At 44.4% G+C, this 27424-nt stretch overlaps 1 protein-coding gene across 2 annotated transcripts in view; it reads left to right on the top strand.

Annotated features, from left to right (window-relative positions):
- grm7 (glutamate metabotropic receptor 7) overlaps positions 1-27424 on the top strand; it is a 240853-nt gene that overhangs the window by 95725 nt on the left and 117704 nt on the right. For both annotated transcript variants that reach the window (XM_072665645.1, XM_072665644.1), the window contains exon 3: positions 25418-25553. In XM_072665645.1, the coding sequence (XP_072521746.1) occupies positions 25418-25553 (136 nt within the window). The remainder of the gene's footprint in view (positions 1-25417; positions 25554-27424) is intronic.

The raw sequence follows: 27424 nt of genomic DNA, 5'->3' as shown, positions 1-27424 counted from the left end.
ATGTCGAGATGCTGAGATGTAGTAGATCACATGGCTTTGAAACCTAGCAAGATAAAGCTCAAGCAAAACCTGGCCAGATAAAGCTCGAGTTGGGGGGGCGGGGACGTTGGAGTTCAGTAACTCGGTTCCAAATATCAGAACATCAGTAAAAAGCTAAAAATGCAACTTATCAATCTCGAGGCTATGGTCGTTGTCATGGTAACAGAAACAAATGTTGTTCGCCATTGATAGGTGGCTGTCAGTCACACTCATTCATTAGAATATCAAGACCACGCCCAGACCACTCTCAGGGTTCCTGTGGCTGCATCCCAACTTGAACACGTCTTTCCTTTACGGAGGCAACTACACTAATACTATTTTAATGGTGGCTAGTTGTGCAACACTGTGTAGTGTAGTGTGTAGTAGTATGAAGTCAAGTCAAATCAAGTCAGATTTATTTGTATAGCTTTTTACAACTGTTGTCGTCACAAAGCAGCTTTACATAAATAGTAATTAATAAAAGACAGAGACAAAAAGAAGAAAGAAGAAATAACGTAAGAAGACATGAAGGATCAAAGACCCCCAGTGAGCCCCAATGGCAACAGTGGCAAGGAAAAACTCCCTCAGAGCTGAAGGAAGAAACCTTGGGAGGAACCAAGACTCACAAGGGGGACCCGACCCGTCCTCCTCTGATCAGAACTATTTAAATATGATTGATAAAAATGACCAAACCAGATACAGCAGATAGTTAATAGTAGCAGATATTTACGAGTCCATTTAGGTTTAACATGGTCATTAAACAGGTAGCAGTGGTAGGAGGGTGTGCCGCTGGTCTGGTATGGGTGGTAGTGGGTGGGGGGCCTGATGGTCGGACTGGTAGGTGGCAGCTGGTCTGACGCAGGTAGAGGCGACCGGGACCTCAGCGGGCAATCTTCCAGCAGGTCGGGCTGGGTGGCCATTTACTCAGAGAAGGTAACAAGAGAGGGTTAGTTCTGAAGTGTGTGCTTTGGGACACAGCCCCACTAAACTAAAGCATCAGAATGAAGAGGTTACACCACAGAAACGTGGGCTGGTATCCAAGCGGGCAGACTTGGTACTACGTAGATTTTGTGGGCAGGAGTGACTCTGCTCTGTGCCTCTGCACAACTCTAGCTGCAAGAACGCCTAAAACACAACCATCTTGTGACATCACATCCTGTGTTTGGTGTGTTTAGATGCCTTTGGTTGGTTTTGTGTCCTACTCAGGCGCTCCTGGTCCTCGCACTTGTTCGGGGCACACCAGAGTTCAAAAGGCAGCATTATGTACTCCAACAAACCGCACTCCAACAAAACACAAGCAATCGCACCAGGGCTTGTTTTAATGGAAGCAAAGCTGACAAGTAGAAATACACACACCCTAAGAGAAAGCAGAGAGTCCAGAAGCAGGATTGAAAACGTCTACCCTCGAGAGTTGGCTTTGTTTGACGCATGTGTGACAGACAGTAATACGCTACTCCTTCCTGTAGATTTCCCACCTACATTTCCCCAAACCCCCCACAATTATAACCAGCTATGACAGACATGAAAACCTCACTGGAGGCCATCTGCCGCCTGTTTCCCTGTCAGCGAATCAACATCGCTCTATCTCCGGTAGAGCTGTTTTTCTGCAGTGCTTAATAACTCATAGCATTTCCAAACTGTTTACTTCACACTCGCCAGGCTGCCTTTATTGCTCTCAGCACACATTGCGGTTCCTCCCACGCCTTGGAGGTTCCTTTCTCCGTGTATTGGCCATCCACAGCATGCTTAAACATCTTAAGTAGTCCTCTGCGACTCTCCAAGCCCTTTGCATTTTTCATCTGCTGTGTGCTGTCCACGCTCTCTGTCCTGTTCTTGGCCGTTTTTGCCCTGCTTCCTTGCGCTGCCTTGGGTTAGCCCCACAGAAGACGGTAGCCCTCACTTCAGAGGGAATTCAGAGGGATTCTAGGAGTCTGCCAAAACCTTCTAAGCTCAATGGTTTTTTTATTAATAGATTCAGTCGGCTAATTAGCAGTGTCATCCCGTTCACGTCTGAGAGCAAGATCAAAACACAGTGGCGAGGAAGGCTTCCGTTTGTGCCGAAAAAGAGACGAAAGGAGGCCACAGTCTAGTCATTAGCCAGTTGTGCGGGGTTACCGCGTTCAAGCTCTTGCTGCCCGAGAGCTAAGTAACAAAGAGAATGGGGGGGTAAGGGTCTGATTGCAATGTTGGGGCTCAGGGAACTGACACAGCCGTTGATTTGTGTCGCTCCCCTCCACCCCCTGCCGAGAGTTCCCGAGCTCAGCCTAGCACTCCTTTGGCTTCTCCGGGCTTCAGAGCGTCTGAAACTGCTAATCATTCCATCAAGACTCACCCAGAGTGCTTGACGAAGTGAGGTAATTGCGGAATTAGCCTTCGTCTCTTTTAAAGGTTCGTTGTCTGCCTCGGTTTAATGCATTTTCCTGCCCCCCTGGAGTGAGGCGCAATCGCGGAAGAGAGGTTTTAACTACTTTTAGGGAAAGTTAGAGGGAAACGCACTCGGCTAAGTCTTAAAGAACAAACGGGGGAAGTTCCTGTTGCTTCTCTGAAAGTTTTAATTTGCTAAATCTGATGTAATCTCTGGCGATTCAAGGAAGAGTGGAGGCAAATGGAGTGTGACTAGCGAAGATGAGACATCCCATACCGCCCAGTAGTGCCACCTGCTATTAACTTGATGATTGATGTGTAAAATTGCCAATTATCATCACAATTGGTGAAAAGAATGAGGCGTTTCTGCATCACGCTGCAGTCTTTTTGTTGATTTACATTTTAACATGCATTCTGGAAATACGCTAGTCTTATTTGGTTAAGACTGTCTCAAACAAGCAGTCCTCTTTTTTTGTAATTCGGAGTGTGTGTTCATTACATTTTGAGATGTGGAATGAGTGGATGATAATGATAATTATTCAAATTAAATATTTTATACTGATAATGGGCACGTAGATAAAAAAAAGCACCTCCAGTACAGTAATACAGTCATTCTGAGGCTCAACCCAGTATTAGCAGCAACTACATTATGATGTGAGGTCAACTAATCAGCTAATTAATGAGGCTAATTAGTGAATAAATGCCCTTCCTTGGTTAAAGCTGGAGCAGGGAAAGCTGTCAAATGTACAGGAAAGGGGGACGTACAGGAACAGGGTTTGGAAGCACTGTTCTAGAAAGTAAAGTGCTGTTGGGGTTTCAGCAGTAAATTGAAATTGTGAAGAATTTCAGCAAGAATTGTAATGGAGATGAAAGCAAGCGTATGGTGAATATCATCAGTGCTTAAAGAACAACTGCTCCAACTGCTCAATTCATTAAAGAGATACACTGTCCTATAGGTCCAAACAACATTCTACAAGCCCAAACACTGCCCTACCGGCCCAAACACTGTGGTCCAGACCTAAACACTGTCCTGCAAGCCTAAATACTGTCCTATAGGCCCAAACACTGTGTTACAGACCCAAACACTGACCTATAGGCCCAAACAATATTCTACAGGCCCAAACACTGTGTTACAGACCCAAACACTGACCTATAGGCCCAAACACTATTCTATAGGCCCAAACACTGTGTTACAGACCCAAACACTGACCTATAGGCCCAAACAATATTCTACAGGCCCAAACACTGTGTAACAGGCCCAAACACTGACCTATAGGCCCAAACTATATTATACAGGCCCAAACACTGTCCTACCGGCCCAAACACTGTGGCCCAGACCTAAACACTGTCCTGCAAGCCTAAATACTGTCCTATAGGCCCAAACACTGTTGTACAGGCCCAAACACTGTGTTACAGACCCAAACTCTGACCTATAGGCCCAAACAATATTCTACAGGCCCAACCACTGTTCTATAGATCCAAACAATTTTCTACAGGCCCAAACACTGCCCTATAGGCCCAAACACTGTCCTATTGGCCCAAACACTGTCCTACAGACCAAAACACTTTCCTATAGGCCCACTGTCCTATAGGCCCAAACACTGTCCTATAGGCCCAAACACTGTGTTACAGGCCCAAACACTGTCCTACAGGCCCAAACACTGTCCTGCAAGCATAAATACTGTCCTATAGACCCAAACACTGTCCTACAGGCCCAAACACTGTCCTGCAAGCATAAATACTGTCCTATAGACCCAAACACTGTCCTACAGGCCCAAACACCCACGCATTTATAGGCAGTCTAAAATAGTATGTCACAGATAATGCAGTGTTGTAAACTGCTCCTCCTCACCAACCATACATATGAATATATCAAGAGTGTAGCTACTGAATAAGAATAAAGGCATTTCTATTAGTCCATTCATCAAAAAATTGAAATACAAAGTTTTTGTGCAACAGCAGTGACATATTACATGAACAAAAGTATTAGGACACCGACACATTACATCTGCATGAGCTTTTATGACATCCAATTCTAAATCCATCCACTAACTGACTTGCAGCTGCAACGGTGGCTCCTATTACAGTAAGACGCTGGAGTTCAGTGAGCTCTTTGGAACCACCCATTCTTTCACTAATGTGTGGAAAGGCAGACTGCATGGCTGGATGATTGGTTTTATTTATATGTGACAATGGGGACTAATTGAAACACCTGCACACCTGTGTCCCAATACATTTGTCCATATAGTTTATGTCAGCCTGGCTCAGCCTTCAGTTCTCATATAGAGACAGACTTGAAATATTAGTTTACTGACTTCTAACTCCCTTTGGAAAATGGGGATTCCTGGTTGCCCTCTATTCCACACAAGACGCAAGCAGAGCTCCGTCATTTTCTTGCATCCTAGATCCTTTGAGCACAACCGGATTCCCACAGTCTGCCACAGACTTTGTCCGGGATTTCAGTTTCAGCACCTCCTGCACCCTCCTGACATGCAATAAACGTGCGAGACAGACGGCGGGCTTAAGATTAATAACTGAATAATAAGGCCAAGATTCAGCAGCTTAAACAAGCCAATGTAACACTTGAGTGATGAGGCCTCAATTTTTTAAACAGAACTTCTAGAACTGCCAAGGACCTGGTGTAATGGTGGAGTGGCTTTATGGACTCCTCTCTGGATGCGAATCTCCTTCATCATCTACACTCAAGGGCAGTGATTGTGGAAAATCTTTGCTTCGGCCAGCGACTGGCAGGGATCTCTGACTCCCTCCAACCCCCCACCCTCCCCTTTTTTTATCGCTCTTGCTCCTCGGGACCTGTGACTCAGAAGCTACATTCCAAGGTCGGCCTGCTGTTGTCGTAAAACTGGCAGAAGAAGGAGTTTAACGGCACGCCTGGGCTACAGAGCGAGCACAATCCTGAGACAGACGGGCTTGTATTGGTCATGAAAAATGAACAGGACTGGAAGTCAAGTGGAGAGTTTAGCGCATTACATTTTGCGCAAGACCGAGCGCATCTTCTCATGGTCTGAAGGACCAGTGAGTCATGCACTTTCACATGTTCTACATTTCTACCCACCATTGGGCATCTCCTTCCTTCTACCAGTGCAATGTTCCTCGTGCCACTGGCTGCAACACAAGCCCAAAGCATGATCCAAATGTTTGTGGACACCCCTTCTGATGAACGCCGCATTGGCAACAGAACAACGCTGAGCTGTGGAGCAGTGGAAGGACTGTGGAAGGACTTTGGGGTGAGTTGGGGATGAGGTGGGGTGGGGTGAGGTGGTGATCATCCAACATCCGTACCTCCCTAACGCTCTTGTCGCTGAATGTAATTAAATCCTCAGGGCAAATCCTACTATACCAGTCTAGTAGAAAGCCTTCTTGCCTGACTCTTTTTTAATAACCTTGATTTCGGGGGAAAAATAAAAATATTGTAATGGTGTCCCAATACTTTTGCCCACATAGTGTACCTTTGCCCAGTGTTGTCAAAAAGGTCTTGATATTTGAGTTTCCAGTCATTTTGACTTCAGCAGTCCACAGGGCTTGTTTCCGAATTGCATCAAAGGTTTAGTTAGATGTTTCTTCAAAAACGTTGATGAAGCCGAATGCTAGTCTTATTAGTGCAGGTGTCCACCAGAGCACCAGAGCCTGCCAAATCTTGCCTTTCTAGCAATCCTTTAAAAGGATTGGTCCTTGGACTTCCAGTTGCAGCCTGGGTACTGTTCCATTCGAAAGCTCACATCTAGCCGAGGACAGTCTAAATGCCGGGATGTGTCCTTCTTCCGAGGATGCATCCGGACGTGACTTGCGTGGATTTGACACAGCCAAATATCCCAGAATGCACTGCTACTCAGAATCACACTGCTGTTCCAATTGCGAAATTACCATGCTCTGCATCCTCCTGTCCTCGAGAGTTTGTGCTCGTAAGTCGAACTTGCCAAGTCAGCACTGCCAAGGACTGCACCAGTCCAAACTTTGCCGCACTTCAGCCCCCCCCCGGGGTTTTTTCTAAAGCTTTGAAATGTGCATCACCGGACCTTTCCTAACGATGACAGCACACAAGCCATAGCACTAACGAGCTAATTAAGATCTGAGACCTTGGTAAGAAATGATATGAAAGTTGCGGTTGTGACGGAGTGACAGTAGTTAAGTCAAGTCAGATTTATTTGTACAGCTTTTTACAACTGCTGTCGCCACAAAGCAGCTTTACATAATTAGTAATTAGTAAAAGACAAAAAAGAAAAAAATTAAAAATACATGAAGGATCAAAGATCTCCAGTGAGCCCCAACGGCAACAGTGGCAAGGAAAAACTCCCTCAGAGCTGGAGGAAGAAACCTTGGGAGGAACCAAGACTCACAAGGGGGACCTGACCCGCCTTCCTCTGGTCAGAACTATTTAAACCAAACCATCTGTACTGTTGAACTGCTCTGATCATAATCATAATATAATAATCATTAACCATGTTAATAGTGCAGATAGTTACGAGTCCATTTAGGTTTTAACATGGTCATTAAACAGGTAGCAGTGGTAGGAGGGTGTGCCGCTGGTCTGGTATGGGTGGTGGTGGGTGGGGGAGGCCTGCTGGTCGGACTGGTAGGTGGCAGCTGGTCTGACGCAGGTAGAGGGGACCTCAGTGGGCAATCTTCCAGCAGGTCGGACTGGGTGGCCGTTTATTTTACAGACCACATTCCACCAAGAGCCGATTTTTTTCGTCCTCCTCTTTTCTTTGCCCCGTACCTACCTCTCTAAAACTCACTGAGAGAGAGAGAAAGAGAGATAGAGAGAATCAGTGCCACAGAGTTCGCCTCCCTGTCTCACTGCTGGCTCGGCGTCTTTGCTTTGTCTTTGTTGTTGGAGACACCTCCCTAGGAAAAGACAAAAGAGCGAGGACGAAACACGGCTTTTAAATTGTGCAGGAACCTCGTTTCAGAGCCGGCCATGCATATCTTCCCCCAGGACCTTCTCTCGCTGGCGTGCTTTATTTACCCCCGTCCCTTCTTGCCTCCTATTCATTTTTAATATTATAGACAACAGTTGTTCCTCCTCTTGAATGATGCAATTGTGTGTTCCTTCGGTGCGGCTAGAAAGGCCTCTTGTTTGCAAATATTCACGTTAAGGAAGACGACGAGGGGGGGCCCGGAAATCTGATAGCTGGGTGCGCTGGGACTGTACAGGAATACAGTTCAGTACTCCTGCTTGACTTCTGCTCTCTTTGCCGCGAGCAAGCCTGCACACTGCAACGTCTTCAGGATTCCCCGTCCTCTCCGTCGAGATGGATTGCATGGGAATTGCATTTTTCATGCAGTTGAAAGTTTTACTTTAGTTGTGCTTGTTTTAGTGATAAATTAATGATCATGAGTGATGACAGGGTTAGAGGGGAGGTGACAGGGTGGGGGGAAGGTTGTGCAGACTTGTCGTAGATGGAATTTATAGGACGTTAGATTAGGGAGGAGCGGCTAAGGCATGTTCTTCCTCCCAAAATTCTGTTACTACAGAACTCCACATATGGCAAAAATCTAATATCTCATATTTATGTAATATCTCAATCCTATTATTGCTACCTATCAAAGGTTTCAGGGTCATTTCTGGCTTAGATGTACATGGCCATGATGTCATTTGACTGGTATGGAGGTTTTACAGTATGTAGAGGGACTATCGGTTCTTGAATGCAGTACCCATTTAGAGGTTCTTCAGGGAACAAAGCTAGCAGCTCTTCTGAGGCACGTTCTGTGGACTCTTTGGCACCTTTATTCATAAGAAGGGTAGTTGGCTTAGACCCTAATTGTATCGGAATTACCTGAAACCATGTCTTGCTCTTTTTGACATTTTCAGCTCTGGCTATTTCGACTCGTCCGTAATTGACAAATGGGATTTCTCGGCTTCGAGATTCGATGAGCTCCACTTATAATACGTCGTCACCTGTCGAGTGTGCTGAACAGAAACCTTCCCGTTGATTATTCTCCCCGGCCTGAGCATGGGCCTATGAGAAAGCAATCCCGGATAATGACTTTTCCATGGTGATACGCCTGCTTGCTCTCCCATTCTCAGTAATTTTAATAAGCGAGCTTTGAGTTACGGCGCTGCCCGTTGAGACCTCATAAGGGCGCTGGAAGTTCAAGCCATTGTATAATCAATTGTTTACGAGTGGCGAGAGTAACAACCCTGTGTTTTGTTAAAGGAAAGTGGGAGCGGTGTTCACTGGAAACGTTTGACGGTCTGCAGATGAATTGCTAATTGCTAATTGCTCATTTCCTGCCGAGAATGCCATTTGTTTGTTTTAGCAATAGGCCTATGGAAGGGTCAGAGAGATTAGTTCTCATAATAGCAATATTAAGAGCAATAATAATGACTTCCATTTATGTTGCGCCTTTTTTACACTCAAGGTCACTTTGTAGTTACAAAATAAAAGTGGGAAAATTAAGAATAGCCAGGGTTCTTGAGGTTTGCCATTGATCTACTAAAATATCTACACCATAATGAATTGAAAGGTTTTGTAATTGCAATTTCATGACATTTCATAAAATAGTGAAGTAGTGAAAACACTGCCCATAGCGGTGGGCATCTACCTTAACACCTGGGGAGCAATTGAGCACCCCAGCTATGAATGATAAGAGAAAATAAAGCACAGTTCCTTCACTCCAGGGATTCCAGAGGATCGAACCAACAACCTTCCGATCCCAAACCTCCTTCTCAAACCTTAGGGGCCATGGCCGCCCCCTAGAGACACCAGCCTGGTCTTAGGGACCACCAGCTGACCAGGATTGGTGGACCTGACTGTGTGAGATGGTGCATAGGGTTTGGAGAGGAGTTGGCGCTAGGCAGTGTAGTGCTTAAAATGTTGGTATCAAGACTTTTTATTCAATTTTCGGAGACGCTGGAGGCCAGTGTTATTGGTGGAGAGTGGTGCTGAGCATTCAGTGTGAGTGCCAAGGTCTCTGGCAGCTGAGTTTTGAATAAATTGTAACAGGTTTAGAGTTTGCCTGGAAATACCAAAGGAAAGGTAGTTACAGAAATCTAGGCATAAAGTTCCGAAAACAGAAGAACTGGGAGTTCAGCATCTTTTGCTGGAGTGGGACCTGCTTGCACCATTGACACTTCCCTTTGCTTACATTAGCACAGAATCAGTGTAAAATATGGAGTCCCAATACTAGGCAGTGTTGTCTTGGTATATAGAGATATAGTATAGTCTGTATGTAAGTCCCTCCAAAGTAATAATTACAGGTATCTTCAGACATACTGCTCACGGCGGCCTTCAGTACAGAGCGTGTTATAAGCAGGGCCGTCTCAAAGTAGGCCGGAAGGCTAGAGCTTGATCGAATTGCTCAATGAGTGTAATTTTCTAGCCTCTCATATTCAGTAAAGATTAATTGCTGCTCAATACAAACACCCTTTTCTGTGGGCTGCAAATCGACCTAACACACTCTATGAGATCATCTCCACGAAAATGTCAGCGTCTCGATTATTTATTCTGTCTGACTCGTCGACAGTGAACAGGAGATCATAGATGCTGCCCATAGCGAGCCTGCTGCTGGTAGCGCCTGAATATTTGTCCGAAGTTGACGGAACCCGGCTATTTATGTGTGGTTCAGACATCATTTTTCAAATGTTTGTCTGGCTTGAGTCAGGTTCAGATAACACTTTCAGCTTTGGTATCTCCCGAGAATATTTCAGCCTGCCATGATTTGTTTGACTAAAGTTTATCTACTGAAGTTTTTAAGCTAAAAACTTTGAAGAAGAAGCGGTTATAAGGGTTCTTTACTACTATAAAGGTTCTTAACACCAATTCCTAGGGTTGGGCGATGTTGTCAGGTCCCCGTCGCCACAGGCATCAAGTTCAAGGACTTTTATGTTGACATTCTGTTCATGTATCACGCCATGTTTAGGTTGTATTCATTGTGTCGATTCACGTTTGTTGGTTTTGTTCATTCGTTTCACCTGAGGCTGGGGTATTTAGGGAGCGAGCCAACCTGGTGAGTTGGCGACTTAGTTTTGTCAAGCGTCTCATTAGAGAGTCACGAGGACGTCCGTAGGAGTCCTTCACGTTTTCTGTGTTTAACTCGGCTGTTGCCGTTCTGAGCCAACCTGGTAAGCTGGCGTCTGTATCAGGTCCACGTAGTCAAGGGTCTAGTTAGTTCTTCACGAGGACGTCTGCGCGAGTCCGTCACGTTTCCTAGGGTCCTGCTGGGCTATCATCGTTCATGAGAGTACTACAGCTCTGGTTTGGTCTGAGTTGCCTCTGGGGTACGCCGACTGATCCCTAAGCTTCGTATCCACGTCTTGTAAGTTCTGTTGTACCTGACGAGCGCTGTTTACACTCTCCATTTACATTACATTTACATTTACATTTACGGCATTTAGCAGACACTCTTATCCAGAGCGACTTACAAAGTGCTTTGCTATTTACCCAAGAAAAGCCTCAGCTAGTTAGAATAGACTAATAATTCAAAAGATACCTCTAAGCTTAGACATTGCTAAACACAATACAATAAGGCGACCATAGAACTATTCGTCCAAGTACTCTCTGAAGAGGTGGGTCTTCAGTTTGGGTTTGAAGACAGCGAGCGACTCGGCCGTTCGGACACCCAGGGGCAGCTCGCTCCACCACTTTGGTGCCAGGACAGAAAAGAGCCTGGACGCTTGTCTTCCGCGGATTTTGAGGGATGGCGGGTCGAGCCGAGCCGTACTTGAAGCTCGAAGGGCTCTTGGTGCGGATCGGCTTTTGACCATTGCCATCAGATACGGAGGGGCTGGTCCGTTCTTGGCTTTGTAGGCCAGCGTCAGGGTTTTAAATCTGATGCGGGCAGCCACAGGAAGCCAGTGGAGAGAACGCAGCAGTGGAGTGACATGGCTCCCTTGCATTTACACTGGCACGGCCAGTGATCTTAGTTCTAGTTATATCTCCCCGTTTCTGTTCTCCTGTTCAGGATTAGCTCCCTAGCTTTCCACCAGCCTCAGGTGTGCGGTTTGTGTTGCCCACGTTCTTTTGTCACGTGTTTGTTTTGGTTATTCATTATTCCGTGTATTGCTGCGTTTTCTTGTGCTTACCCCTGTTCTGTTTATTGCTTATTAAAGCATTTTTGCGTCGCACCGTCCCTGCGAGTGTTCACCCGTCATTGTCTGATCTAGCCAGTCGTGACAGATGTCCACGTTTTTTAAATAGAACCGCTGTATATATTCTAACGTAAAATCTCCCCCTGCTTTATATCAAAACCAAAAAAATGACCAAATACAACGTTCAGTTTGTTCTCGGCATGACAAAGTGAACACAGTTTTAAATGAATCATTCAATGAATGTTAAACCATTACAGATGTTTTAACGGCTCTGAATCAGGACAGAGAAGCTGGTTAGCATTATCTTAGCTAGCAGCAAATTTAAGTCTGGCTGACAGAAACCCCATGAGAACAACTGGAGCGACTGGTGACTAATAATCGAGCGAATGCTGTTAAAAAGGACAGAAGCTAAATGTAAAGCTTTTCCCCATGGAATCTGTAGCCCACTTGCTAAGCTAGCCAACCTTTGCTTAACTAGATCAGCTAGTAGACAGCCCAGAGCAGCAGTACTTCTGGGTTTGGACTCGTAGCCGGCTGTCTAGGCTTAGAAAAGTTAGTTAGCAGGCTAAAGACCACAGCACAGGCCGCGTTCCAGCTAACTGAGGCCCAAATCACACAGGCTTAGAGAATAAAGCCTCATACCTGAGAGCACAGAGTCGGTTTTCAGGCACATTGAGTAAACTGGTTCATCCAGGTTCATCCTCGCTCTTTCAATCTTTCAAACAAATTCATTGTGGCTAAACCTGCAACCATGATGGGCTTGGGCTAGAGGGGAATCAAGCCCCCCAGCTATAGAGCAGTGGACCTGTGGTCTCTGGAATGATGGTTGGTGCTCCATCCAATCCTTTTAGGATGAGTTGTTGGCAGTTGGGAATGAGGTGGGGTAGTGGTCGTCCAGCATCTTGACCTCAATAATGCTCTTGACCTCGCAATCAAATCCACACAGCAATGCTCCTCAAAAATATCTAGTAGAAAGCCCTTCTTTCCTGGACAGTAGAGACAATTACTCCAACAAAAGCAGGATGAACTCTTTTTTTTATAGCTAACACAATGAAATGTCTCAATACTTTTGTCCATTCACTGATTTTTTCTAAGACCTTCAGGTCTGGGTACGGTGGGTTGGGTCAAACCCTGGTTCCTAGGTTAGAAATGAGCTCGGACCAATTTCCCAGGCTCGTTTAAAGTTCTACAGGCTGGGAGGTGCTGAATGTTCTGAGGCCGGAGTTTAAAAAAAGGTGCCCGGGCTGTCTGAGCGACATACAGAATGGCCTAGCGATTTTAATTACAACCTTGGAACAGTGACTTAGTAACTCCGGCCCATTCAGATCGTTCAGGCTTGACAAGTCCTGGACCATATCTCAAGGCTGACCTTGTACGTTTTGACGCGGCATGTGTAATTTTCAGATTTAGAGTCGCCGGAATGAAGTCATATTTCAGGCCATTGCGCCAGCCTGGGAATGGACATAGATTAACCTAAAAATGATTACCTAGATCAATATTTTGTCATGGATAATGCAGATAAATTCCGCCATCTCACCCTTGGGCGGCTGTCAGCAGGCAAGGTGCCGAGAGAGGTAATAACTTCAGCTCTTTATGTGATGCCTGTCCAATTCCCTCTGTACTGAGTAACAGTCATACCCTGACGTGCTCCTTGAGGTGTAGCCCCCTGCAAATCAGTGCCCAGAGCAGTCTCTATTCAAGGCCCCGCGGGTGGTGACGCACAATGCCCGTCCTCCTCTTTTGTAGTACCAGGCTCAGAACCTTTGATGCGTTCCTCTATGAAGTTGCGCTAGATTAAGAGCTGAAGCTTGGCTTTTGGGATTTCCCTCAACACGCAAAAGTGTCTGTTGTGTGTCTTCGAATGCAATGCCCACATGTACTGGCTTTTGCTGTTACTTACCACTCACTGGATCGGGAGAGCCCGTCGATCCTTGTAAGAGACAGCTCAGTCTCAGTAAACCACCAGCTGGACCTGCAGTTCCACTCAGCCGACTCTCACCAGAAAAGGGGGAAACCCGTCTCTTATGTCTTTAACAAAATGAAGAACTGTGCGTGGACGGAGGCGGGGGCCAACCGCTCCCACCAGGCACAGTCTTCCCTTGACCCTTACTTCCAGTGGTTGATAACAGCACCCTCATGAACAACAAGTCATATAATTGGTTATAGGAACGTGAGTTTGCAGTATAACATAACCTGTGACTTTTAATAACCTGAAACAATTATAATGGACCTGTTTCAACATATTGTCAATACATTAAGACCATACATTAAGCATACCTTTTATATAAGGTGAACATGGACGCATTATATATCCTTATATTCAGATATATAGACCAAATTAGCGTGGTTCCGCAGTGCACCTGCACCACTTTGTAATGCCTAGTACACACACCCTATCCAAAGGAGTAGGCCTCTTCCTAGTGGTTACATCCCATAACCGAACAGTAAGTTGTTCATACGATACAGTGTGTACTAATTGGATGGAGTGCACCCTAAGGCGGCGCCTGGGCGTCAGCAGGGCAGAATTCATTCTTATTACAGTGCCAGAGTTAGAATTAAGGAAAATAAAGGTGAATTCAATGCATAATTATCTTGTGAAATCCATATCATGCAGAATGGAAGCTCTACTCAGTGTCACTATAGTGTTCCTAATAAACTGCTCAGTGAGTGTAAGCCAAATCAACACTACATTCAAATAATACGAGCCTAAAGTGACTAATATTCATTTCCCCAGAATACTGCGGACTCTGCCTGGCAGAGGTAGACGGCGATATGTGTGTGACAGCTAGTGACGGCTAAGGGGACACCAGTGCGACTAGTAGGGCAAAGCAGGAGGTGGGATTTTGGTGCTGTCAGTCAAGAGTCCTAAGACTGTTGCCTGGGCACTGGAGCTTGGAGTCAATTGGATTTCATCCATTCGGTTCAGCTGTGAAAATGCTGTGAAAGGTCCACAACCCAGACTGATGGACTAGATTATGGGCTGCATTAATAATACAAGAGAGTGAACTACCCGGAATACTCCAAATATTTCAGAAGACCTCCTCATAGTCAAGAAATGTGAAGCGCTGAGTCTTAATGGGGGGATTAAAGCGTGATAAATGCTTGTGAATGAAACTCTGAACTGGGGACAGTTGAGAAGTTAATCTTCTTAGCTTAGAAGGAAGTGAGATGTTTATTGACTCTGTCAACCTTTGTATATATTCTTTAAAAAAGCTTGTTATACCTATATCGGTCCACATGTTGTAGCTTTCACAAGCAGGCCGAAATTCATATTTCCAAATTGTAGGTTTTGTTAGATACTCTACTTATTAATACATCTGAGAAATCATGCCATTAACAGAGATCATGGTCATTAAAATGGCAAAATCACTATTTTTGTGCATTTCTGTGGCATTGCTGGGCTTTGAACTCACAACCTCCCCGGAGAGCTCATCACACTTGTAGGAGATTTCTACACGATGCATTAGCTACACTCAAGCTAAATGAATGGGTTGAGAGGGCAGCAGAAATCAGTCCTACCCTCTGAGAGAGTGTGATGGGAATGGTGTCTCTTGGGTTCCTGGCTGGAGAAGGCTGTGGCATTGCTGGGCACTGAACATACAACCTCACACTTATAGGAGATTTCTACCTAGTGCATTGGCTAGAATCAAGAAGAGTGAAGCAATATGCCATAATGCCGTCCCAGAGAGAGTGAGGGCTCTCTTGAGCACCTAGATGTGGATGACTAGAAGTATGGTGTGGGCATTGAACCTACAACCTCAGTGGACAGCTCAATACACTTGTAAAAGAAGATTCCTGACAAATGCCACCTTCTCAAAGGTTGCCTCCAAAGCCCAGATATCAGGGGCAGTACATAGCCAGCGCTGTAGTAGAGTTGCCATCGCACATTGTGTTTTTTCCTTTTTTTTGGAAGCAGCTGTACAAAAACCATGTAATTTGCTCACAGTCAGAAACGGCGAAGCTGAATGTCAGTGTCAGTGTTTCCCTTTTTGTGCCACTAAACACTCTTGCTCCTCTGAGCAAAGCGATCGCGTGTGGATGGCGGCTGCCTCCTCTTCATTCCCATGTTTTCATTGGAGCGTGCTGAGCTCTCTGCAGTCTCCGAGCATAAATTACCCCCATAATGACGGGAAGTGCCTCGAATTTCAAACATTTATTTCACTGAGTGCTCCGATCGCTCCTGAAGCCCGGCGATGAGAAGGCGATACATCAACAACCTCTGCAGAAGCAATTACGAGCGGCTGTCCATCAAACTAATATTCCCTTCAAACACAGTCGCACCATAATTATACATTAAAACCTGTTTGACTTTCTCTCAATATGAGACGTGCCATCAGATGCGAAAGAGGGAAAGATCTACTGTCAGGCTTTTGGCAGACAAGAATCATATTACTGGGCTCTTATTGTCAAGCTCTGGAGTGAATGGACGGCGTTTATTAACGGGAAAATGCAAATAAGGAGACGTCAAAGGAGTCCGATTTACAGTATATTCCTTTTCATACATACTTAATGGGTAAACCCATTACTCTGTATGTTGGGGGGATACGGCACACTGTGACAATCCGCGAGTGGGTTTGATTTGAAGTGATAGCGTTTATGAAGCAGCCGAGTCTGACTCATTTATGCCGTTAAAGTGGTAAGTAGATGTCAGTCGCGGCCCCTATCAAAGGGTGAGTCACGCGTTTGACGTGGTGTCATCTCTTAAGCCTGTTGGAATTACATGTGCAGGTCATCCTCATGCAGCCATGATCGGTCAACACCAGACAACATGCAAGCAAAGGCTTCATTTCTGTTAACCCCAACATCCCTTCCTGGACAGCTCAACATACCTGTATGAGAATTCAATCTGGTGATTTACCTAGACTCAAGCAGGGTGACGGGGATAGTGAAGGCCGTCCTGCCCTCTTAGACAGAGTGAGGCAATTAGATGTTCTCTCAGACTCCTGGCTGTAGATGACTGTGGCATTGCTGGGCATTGAACTCACAACCACCCTGGAGATTTGTATGTGGTACATTAGCTACACTCAAGGTGAGTGAATGGGTTGAGGGGGCAAAAGAAGGCAGTCCTACCCCTGGCTGGAGATGGCTCTGGCATTGCTGGGCACTGAACCTACAACCTCCATGGACAGCTCAGCACACTTGTAGGAGAATTCTACCTAGTGCATTAGCTAAAATCAAGAAGAGTGATGCCATATCGGGGAGGAGGGGTAAAAAATATGTCATAGTGCCGTCCCAGAGACAGTGAGGGCTATTGGATGTCTCTTAAGCACCTAGATGGGGATGACTGTGCGAACAATGGCCATTGAACCTACAACCTCCCTGGACAGCTCAGCATACTAGTAGGAGAATTCTACCAGGTGCATTAGCTGGAATGAAGAAGAGTGGTGTGGATGAAGAGGAGCTCCATAGAGAGCTCCAGAGAGAGTAAGGGGGGGTTTGATGTCTCTTGAATTCCTAGATATAGATGGCTGTGGCATTGCTGGGCTTTGAACTCACAACCTCCCCGGAGAGCTCATCACACTTGTAGGAGATTTCTACACGATGCATTAGCTACACTCAAGCTGAGTGAATAGGTTGAGGGGGCAGCAGAAAGCAATCCTACCCTCTGAGAGAGTGTGATGGGAATGGTGTCACTTGGGATCCTGGCTGGAGAAGGCTGTGGCATTGCTGGGCACTGAACATACAACCTCACACTTATAGGAGATTTCTACCTAGTGCATTAGCTGGAATCAAGAAGAGTGAAGCAACATGCCATAATGCTGCCCCAAAGAGAGTGAGTGCTCTCTTCAGCACCTAGATGTGGATGACTATGAGTATGGTGTGGGCATTGAACCTACAACCTCCGTGGACAGCTCAAAACACTTGTAGAAGAATTCTACCTGGTGCATTAGCTAGAATTAAGAAGAGTGAATGGGGATGGGGTTTCTACTGATGCTTCCAGGAACATTAGGACTGGATTATATGTTCAGGAGAAGTTGCTGAGGCACGTAGTTGTGAGACACCACAACTACTCCTCCTCCTACTCCTCTAATTACAAAAACAACATTATTCTTATGCTTATTTTGAGATGGTCCCTGGAACTGGAACAGCTGCAGCCCTAGCGATCCTAAAACAAAGATGCTTTTGGGAAACTGAACCCAGTACAGTTGCAGAATACAGGACGATCATCTTTTATTTGACCACAAAACTGTATTTTCAACAGAACTGTGAATGCTGCACACACTGTACCATGTCAGCTAGTTTCTCTAGAGACTCCCATGGCCCATTTCGCCTGATGTACAAAAGCTGAGGTGTGGCTTTACCTTCATGTTTCTTGCTGAGACCTAAAACTGTTTGGTCTGAGGTCTGGAACCTGACACTCTGGTGTGAAGATGTCCTAAAGCCTACACCAGTTTGGTGTGCTGGTTGGCTCTAGTCTGCTGATTTTCTTCCATCAGTTGGCGAGAGAACTGAGCAGTGCGTGAGAAGTGCAGAAACGCAGTGTTTAGGCCGTTTTAAGGCAGTTACTCCTTAAATTCTGGTGCCAGTATCTGCAGCAACATTTAAGGTGGAATGGAACTTTGTATAAGAAGCCAACATTCAATTCAGCTCATAACGAGTATTGTCACAAAGCAACTTTGCAGAGATCTGGGTCCGAGCCTCTTTTGAGCAAGCCATTGGCGACGTTGAGTGGCAGGGAAAAACTCCCTCAGATCCCTCAGAACCAAGACTCAGAAGGGGGACCCGTCCACCTCCGGTCGGCTCCAGACAGCAGAACAAATAAAAATGGACAAAAACAGTAGTGAAATGAGAGCCGTGACAAATGTGACATCAAGCCAAGAATGATGAGAGTGTGGGTGCAATGTGAAATGAAAAAGTCCATGCAGGTAAACAAACAGCCATATGCACAGCAATGCAGTGAGGCGAATATGAATCAATGTGAAGATCCAGAGGAGGACAGGAGTGCCCTCGCAGTGGGCAGCAGTGGTGGTAGTAGTGTGATAGAACAGTCGAAACAGGGCATCTCAGTACATAGTTAAGTGAGAGAGAGAGAGAGAAGAAAACAGAAAGTAAGGAAAAACAAAGGGGCTAGGAGGAGGTTGTTCCAGTGGGACATCTGCCTCGTGGGGCCGCCTCCAGTATGTGCCGTACTACTCACCTCCAATTCCCTCTGCGGTCTGTACAGACCATGCTGATCCCGTCGTCCCTCCTGCTTCACGGTCATATACTTTCAGTTTGGGTCTGCAGCGCAATGCGAGGCACTTGTGTTTTAGGCCGTGTTCTGCCTTTCAGACCTCAATTAGGCCTACACTCAAAGCCAGCCCTACAAAGGATTGTGGAACGATGGTTCCCAACCCTGGTGCTGGATGACCCATTGCTCTGCACATTGCACATCACACCTGATCCAGCTAATCAGCTAATGTGCAGGACAGGGGGTTCTCCAGAACCAGGGCTGGGAACCACTTCCATAGAAGAACCTTTAAACCTTGAAGAGGTTCTTCATCTATCTTCTATCTATCTCGTTTACAAAATTGGTTCTTTATGGGACCAACAATGAGTTCTTCTATGGCATCACTCAGAAGTGTAAGCCTAAAGAACAACACTGCCACGGCAGGTGCCCGAATCGGCCCGACAAGTGTTGTTTTGTGATTGTGGGACGTGATCAATGTCCAGGTGCATCCGGATACTTCATCAAGTCCCTGAGCGTCTTTCCTTGTTCCAGCAAAACGCTTTGGCTCGGACTAAATGCCTTTCGTGAATCAGGCCCATGGTTATTTTTTCCGGCTCAGTGGAACCTTATGTGGGCTAGAGCTGTTTACCCACGGCTGACCCTGAAATGACAAATACACAAAGGTGTGGAAGAGACAAGCATTTTGTCCTTGCCATTAATCAGACGTAGCTTTAGTGCTTTAGTCCACTCCAGCTCTTCTCCTCGCGGTCTTTATTTTCTTTCCTTTTTTCATCTCCGCGGCTATTCAGTTCCTTCTTGTTCCTATCAAAACACGGGCTCCAGACATTTGTTAAAAAAGGCTGCGCCGACAAGGTTTGCACGCTTTTTTTATTCATGATTTCTTTATTTAAAAACTGTCAAGCAATTTAGTTCTCCATTTGCTATCAACAGAAGAGAGACATGGAATGGCATTTTGCGTAACAGGCCTTCAAAAGCCAACGTTTTCAAGCGGTAATAGTGGAAAAGGGGTAATGGTCAACGTGCCCCCTATAAAAATAATATGGGACAAAATGTACCTTTTTTTTTTTTGGTCTGCTGATTAGCCAATTTGTCACACCAACATCTAAGTATTTCATCAAGATGGTATTTCAAGAGGATTCAGATCAAAGAGGCAGTCCTCAAAGAGGGAGGAAGTCATTACTCGCGTTCCGGGAAGAAAGCTCACCAGGGATCTCGCTGGTCAGCTCAGACAGTTGGAGATTGGGAATTAAATCCAGGTCAAGCCACTGCAATCTGCAAGAATAGCCAGAACCCTTGGTTGACATCCTGCATTAGGAAGATGAATAGAGGTAATGGCCCTGTAAAATACCAGAGAGCTGCCTCCAAAGCTAACTTTTAACATCGTCGGGTCTCTCTCTCTTTCTCTCTCTCTCTCTTTTTTGTAGTGAAAATTGATAGCAGCTTTCAACCATGAAAGTGTCTAAAGATTACATTTGATTCTCATCAAAGGAGGTACATATTCATTCGCTGCTTGTGAATGTTTTACAAATGATGCCTCAGTTCTAGCAGTGAGGCGCGGCCTTACAGCATTATCAAGATGGTGATACACTGATTGCTGTTTCACTTACGTCAAAGCTGAGGTGCATGAGAGAGATAGGGAGTTTGGGCTGTAGTTTGTAAATGTTTCTCTGTTAAATGGGTTGTGGGTACAATGCTCTCCAGAATTAGCGGCACCCTTGATAAGGATGAGCAATAGAGCCTGTAAACAATGTTAATACTTGATACAGCTTGATATGGAGGCATGGATGCACGGATAGATAGACTGACAGACATACAAATAGGTAAATTTGTGGGTGAATAGACTGATAGATAGATAGATAGATAGATAGACAGACAGACAGACAGATAGATATATAGACATATAGACAGACAGATAGATAGATACACAGACAGGCAGACAGACAGATAGATAGATAGACAGACAGATAGATAGATAGATCAATGGATGTATAGGTGGACAGACAGAAATAAAAATAAATCAGTGGATGGACAGGTTGATGGAAGGAGAGACAGACAGACAGCTAGGTAGATAGACAGAAAGACAGAAAAATAAATCAGTTGATAGACGGACAGATAGACAGCAAACTAAATCTGTGAATGGACAGGTTGATAGACAGACAGACCGCTAGCTAGCTAGCTAGATAGATAGATACATAGACAGACAGACAGACAGAGAAATAAATAAGTAAATGGACAGACAGCAAACAGGCAGACAGCTAGATAGAAAAATAAATCTGTGAATGGACGGACAGACAGACAGACAGACAGATAGATGGATCAATGGATAAATAGGTGGACAGACATGTAGACAGAGGAACCAGTGGGTGGATAGATAGACTGACAGACAGACAAACAGACAGACAGACAGACAGACAAACAGACAGACAGACAGACAGACAGGTAGACAGCTAGCTAGATAGATAGATAGATAGATAGACAAACAGACAGACAGAAAAATAAATCTGTGGACGGACAGACAGTCAGATAGACAGATAGATGGATCAATGGATAAATAGGTGGACAGAGATGGAGACAGAGGAACCAGTGGGTGGATAGATAGCCAGATAGATGAATAACTGGATAAATAGGTGGACAGACAGACAGACAGACAGACAGAGGAACCAATGGGTGGATAGATAGACTGACAGACAGACAGATAAATCAAAGGATGGTTGGTGGTTGGATAGATGGATAGATGGTACAGACAGATGGACGAATAACCGGACAGACAGACAGGTAGACAGATGGATAGATCCATTGATTCATAGGGACTAGACTAATTCCTTACTGAGGTTTAGAAGAGGTTTAGCCTCTTTTATAAACACTGTCCAGAGAACTGACTTCACACACCTGTGGAGAGAACGCCACGCTGCATTTGTTTCGATGACTCACCGACGCATATGTCGTGATGATGTGCTGTGTGTGTGTTTGTGTGGGAGGCGCAGTGAGACTTCAGTACCTTGGAGGGATTAATTATAATTGCTATCTGCAGGGCCTGTCTGTGTCAATTTAGTCAAACTTAGCACTGGGTGACATGCTTCAGGAAGAATCTAATTGGTCAGTGAACATTAGTTGACAGATCAATTTAATCATAACACAGTTTGAGGGGTCTGGATTCCTCAGCTTTGTGTCTTCTCTCTGGGAAGGAAGGCTAACACTATGCCCCATGATGAACCGGCATTCGCATTTTCAAACTAGCAGTATGCTAAGTTGCTAAATGCATTCACGCTATTGTTTAAGGTTCAAATACCCTTAAAAAATCTGCTCATTTTGTCGACTTCGTAGTGTTAGAGTATGACTTTGAGTTTTTTCTTCTTTTGCTGTGTCTTTTAGCCCAGCTATCTAAGCTAAAGTTGCCTAGCTAGCTAACTATTCTAGCTGTCCCAGAATACGGGATGACTGAAATGGAAGAAACACTGTATAAATGAACTACCTTCAATATGGGGATCAAACCGTTTGATTTGATTTCAATATATCTGTACACGTTAGCCCTGTTTGTTTATTTATTTATTTATTTATTTATTTTTATTTGCGATAATGAGCCACTGCCCACTCGCCTCACCCTTTTTCATCATCGTCTTGGTTACACAAATTCTTAGACTTTATAATTTATTCTCATTTGTCCCTGTTTGCACTACTAAGCTAACATTTACTTCACCTTGAGGTCACAAAATCTTGAGGTCAAAATCTAAAGCATGTAAAATCATCAGATTTCAGACAAGAAAAACTGTCTGGGTTGTCGTATTTCACTGCATGTGGACTGGTAGGCACTCCAGAGACTTATAGTTGTTGGTGAAATGATTTAACCCCCACTGCAAGTTAGATTTGCCAACACAATTGACCAACTTTCGGCTTTTAAAAGTGGCATTTTGTGCTGAATTTAAAAGAAATTGGAAGTAAATTTTGCTAATTAACCTAATTTGCCTAGATGGGCGAGTGAGTTTTTCAGAGTTGAGTTTTGTCTTTTGAATGTGTAAATACAGGTTCTTATTTAATGCAAAATTGAAAACTCTTCAGAGATACAGTGTCCAAAGTGTCAGTCATGGAATTACAACTGGGGAATCACCCATAGGCCTGAAATTTTTCAAAGTTAGCCACAAATTGTAGGAAAACCAGCTAGCGCTCATCTTTTTTTAGGTAAAGTCTCAGGAATCTACTACATTTGACCAAATCCCTCTGTGACATGGATAGATTTTGGCAATCTTTTAAAGAATACCACAACTAGGTCAACAGCGACCAAAGGGATAAACAGTCACCAACTTCATAAATCATTAAAATAATGCTCTTTTGATTATTTTATTACAATTTAATCCATACTGACAGACTTATTAATAAGTATCTGTTAGCAGCTGCTACCAAACAACTTGGATGAGCTCCCAAATTCCTTTCTTAACCTTCTACCATAACTTATAAAACAGTTTAAGAGAGAAAAACTGGGCTCAATTTTTGGCCCCCCTCTTAGAATGACACAGCGCTTGGGCTAACGTCAGCTGCACCTTGAGCGTCATGGAGTCTGAATCACCCAGGTGATTCATCTGGTGTGAGGCACCGGTGTCCGAAGTCACGAGGAAACTCAGCCCTGACACTTTTACAAGCATTCAGGTCAGAAAACTGGAAATGTGCTAAAGTGAAAACGTAAAAGTTGGGCCATGCCCTGACTGTTTGGAGAAGAGCTGTCGCCTCTGGCAGCCCCTCCACAGCATTGTCCCAGGGAAAGCCCTCGTTCCTGCTGCCGTTGCTTCGGACACTTGAGAGCATGACTGGTCACCTTGAAATTTAGTGAGAGGAACCTAGCTAGCAGTTTATTCAACAAGCTGAACCATCACACCTGGACCTTTTTTATAATGTAGCTGTTATTCGCCGGTATGCACTGTCCTTCGCTGACTTCTGTCCTCTCTTGGCGGCCTACTTATCTGAATTCCACCCTCTGTATTTTGTATCCCAGTCTGCCTGCATCCTACGCCACCTTATCTGTCTTGTACCGCAGTGGTTTCTCCACCTCCTCCGCCGTGCCTTCCTCCTTCCTTTCCGGTAATAACTCTGGTCTTTCAAAGAGCAGTTATTAAACCATTGCACATTCTTCTGCGGCGGTTCTGAACGCTCCATCCTCCATAGCTAGCGCCTCTGAAATCCCGTGCTTTCCATAATTTCCCCCCACATTGTCTGTAGTAAGGAGCTTTGCACAGAGCTTTCTCTTGGTGTTCCCAAGACAAACGAGGTAGCCTATCCAAATGCACTGTGAATGTGCCAACAGTATGTGTTCCCTTCAATAAAGCATTAGCCCATGCATTTGTATCACAAAGGCACGGATCAGATCCCACCACCACCCCCACACCCCATCCACCCCACACAAAAACTAATGATTGCATCATGAAGCAAAGCACCCCTACCACACGATTCATGGTGGCTCGCATGCAATTCCTCCATGAATATCCGAAGCGACGGCAGCAGGAATGAGGGCTTTCACTGGGACAATGCTGTGGGGGGGCTGCCAGAGGCGACAGCTCTTCTCCAAACAGTCAGCGCATGGCCCAACTTTAACGGACTGCCTTAGTTTATGCATTTCGCTTTATCACATTTCCAATTTTCTGACCTCAATGCTTGTAAAAGTGCCAGTGCTGAATTGCTCGTGACTTCGGACACCGGTGCTTCATGCCAGATGAATCACCTGGGTGACTCAGACTCCATGGCACTCAAGGTGCAGCTGTCAGTAGCCCAAGCGCTACATCACTTTAACAGGCAGCTTAAGAGGTGAGCGCAGTTTTTCTCGGTTATACTGCTTTATAAGCCCCTTGTTAGAAGTTTGTGGAGCAGTTACGATCAGATGCTCATTAATAATAGGGCTGTCATTATGGAGTTCATTATTAATTGGAGAGATTTGATTCAATGTAGCCAACTCTCGAGACGTCACCTGAATATACGAGCACTACAAGTCAAAACTAGGCAAAAAAAAAAAAAATGTTTTGGATTTCTTGTTAAACCATCTTAAAAGAGGACTAGAAGTCTTGAAATTCGGTATAGACTTGACCTTGGTCCTTTCTTCAGACTGAATTTTAACTAGTCTGAAGTCCTGGTCTTGACAAAGGTGGTTCTTCGGCCCTACCATTTTCCTCTGTAGTGGGACAACCACATATCAATGAGTCATTTGTAAAGCTTGTTGCCACTATATGGGGGCTTTGAGGCTTTGGAGTCGAAACTAAAGACTGACCAAAATAGCAAACAAATAGAGAAAGAAAGAAGCCTGAACGTGGATAAAGTAGGAACAATGAGTAGAGGGCGGGGTTACATTCTAGACTTGGCTGAAGGGAGTGACAGGCACAGAGGGGGTGGGTTGTACTATTACATACTATTAATGTATTTGCAGTATGTTAAAATTCCCATGAACAAACCTGTGATAGCCTACAATATTAAAAACACTATACTTGACAACAGCGAAGCAACAAATCCAGGTAATTCTTCGTCCCATAAGCAGAGCCTCTGACAGAATCTGCCATTAGCTCTCATTAGCTCTGAGCTATATTTACTCATTAGCTCCTCCCACTGGATTAAAACTCAGGCAGTTTTAGTAGCAGTTAATAATGAAGCAGGTGTCATGTCTCATTACTAAGTGCAATAAAACCCGTGCTTTCCGACTCATTGATCAACTATGGCCTTTTTTTCACCCTCAGTTTAAGAAGCCATTGAGTTCTAGAGTCTGATCTGATATTTACGGCTGTTTGGGATGTTTTAAGTGGCTTCACTGAAGAGACTTCTTTCCTCTCGGCTCTCCGCAGGTGGGATATGCATTGCCCAGTCCCTGAAAATCCCACATGACCACAAGCAAGCCGATTTCGACAAGATCATCCGGATGCTCCTTGACACGCGCCAGGCTCGAGCAGTGATCATGTTTGCTTATGATGAAGACATTCGGTAAGCTTGCATTCACTCTCAGCCTCACTATCAACTACTACATGTCTTTATTAATGGCTAATAATTAGGTTATAAACACCTTCAGAAATTTCAAGAGTTTATGTTTTTTGAAAAATTATGATTTTTTGTTTTCCTACTATTAAAAGGGGCGTTACACTGGATCCAAGGGATGTGTAAATATGCCAAACATCTAGATTCAGCAGATTCTGTAAATATGCAGCAGTATTTACCTCATTAGCAGTATTTTACCTCAATTAGATTAGTAAATTTAATTACATTTTGTTTTGGATTGGAAGATTTGAAACCATCTTAAAAGAGGACTCGTTTTTGAGCAAGTCTTGAAGTTCGGTGTAGACTTGACCTTGGTCCCTTCTTCAGACTTCATTTTAACTAGTCTGAAGTCCTGGTCTTGACAAAGGTGGTTCTTCGGACCTACCATTTTCCTCTATAGTGGGACAACCACACATCAATGAGTAGTTTGTAAAGCTTATTGGCACTATATGGAGGCTTTGAGGCTTTGGAGTCGAAACCAAAGACTGACCAAAATAGCAAACAAACAGAGAAAGAAAGAAGCCTGAGCGTGGATAAGGCAGTGGTCACCAGCAAAACAACGCTATTAATACTCTGAACATTAACAAAAAAGACATGGGGACACTGAGTAGAGGGTGGGGCAGTCTAATCAGAGATCCAATAATAATGTCCTACAATTTATCACCAACAGCAGCTTTTATTACACACTAATGATCATCTGTTCAGCCTGTATTCACATATGGAGTGACTGCATTCAGCAAAGCCCTTTGTGGTGTTTTTAAATGTTCAGAGCTCATTAAGATGGACTGAATCGTAGATGCCAAGAGGCATCAGACAGAAACAGGCTAAATTATGATTTCTGACTAGAAGACTGATCCTAATTGGGGTTAGATTGTAGTAACCTGTTGACAAATATCTGCTGAAGCTAAGAGGCTTAACACTGACTGATGGAGAAGTTCTGAGAGTTAATAGTTTAAATAAAGCTCACTATTTGGCAAGAGATTGTTCACTGTTGCCCTTTTATTAGTGTAATAACTGTTTATGTTTATGTTTTAGGGATTTTGTTTTAGACTGTTACGACTAACACAAGTTTGGTAACTCTTTATTTGGACACTCTACTTCAATTCGCACAAATTCACAGATATGTTTATCAACCTTTAAAAGGGTAGTCTAATTAAAAAGTGGTCTTTCTAAAAGTGTACACTTTAAGACATTGGCATTGAGCATGGAAGACCTTAGAGTCATGTGCACCTTCTTCAGAGCATCCCGTTCTATTGACAGGGCTTTCCTAGAGAGACTGTACAAACTGCATAGACGTTTGGGCACCTGTGTTATAAGTGGGTGCACCCTGAATTAGCTGAATTACCTCATTAGAAAGGGTGTCTGCAAACATTTGGACACTTTTTTATATATATCAGATACTTCTGATATATTGGTCATACCCTAGTGTGGACGATGTATATTGCCTCGCAAACAGCACCTTTAAACCAGACAAGTATCCCAATGGATTAGCCGTTTTACTTTCCACACATCCATGAGGGGTTCGTTGAAATCAGTGAGGTTAACCACACTGCATTAACACGGATACTAAGAATAGCCCGACCAGTCAGTGTGGGGTGGGCCGTAAGACAAAGTACCTGATACGAAGTCTGGTAACTCTTTATTTGGACAGTCTACTTAAAACTGGTATTCAACTAAATTGCTATTAAATTCACAAATATTAAGCAAATATTATATATATATTTGCCTATAAACCTTTAAAATAGTTAGTCTAGATAGTCTAATTTGAAAGTGATCTTTCTAAAAGTGTACACTTTGGAGTTTTGCCTTATTTGGATGGG

Source organism: Salminus brasiliensis, chromosome 21 (assembly GCF_030463535.1).
Source record: "Salminus brasiliensis chromosome 21, fSalBra1.hap2, whole genome shotgun sequence".
NCBI lineage: Eukaryota > Metazoa > Chordata > Actinopteri > Characiformes > Bryconidae > Salminus > Salminus brasiliensis.
The sequence above is the reverse complement of the archived record's forward strand: the minus strand, read 5'-3'. Positions and strand labels throughout refer to the sequence as shown.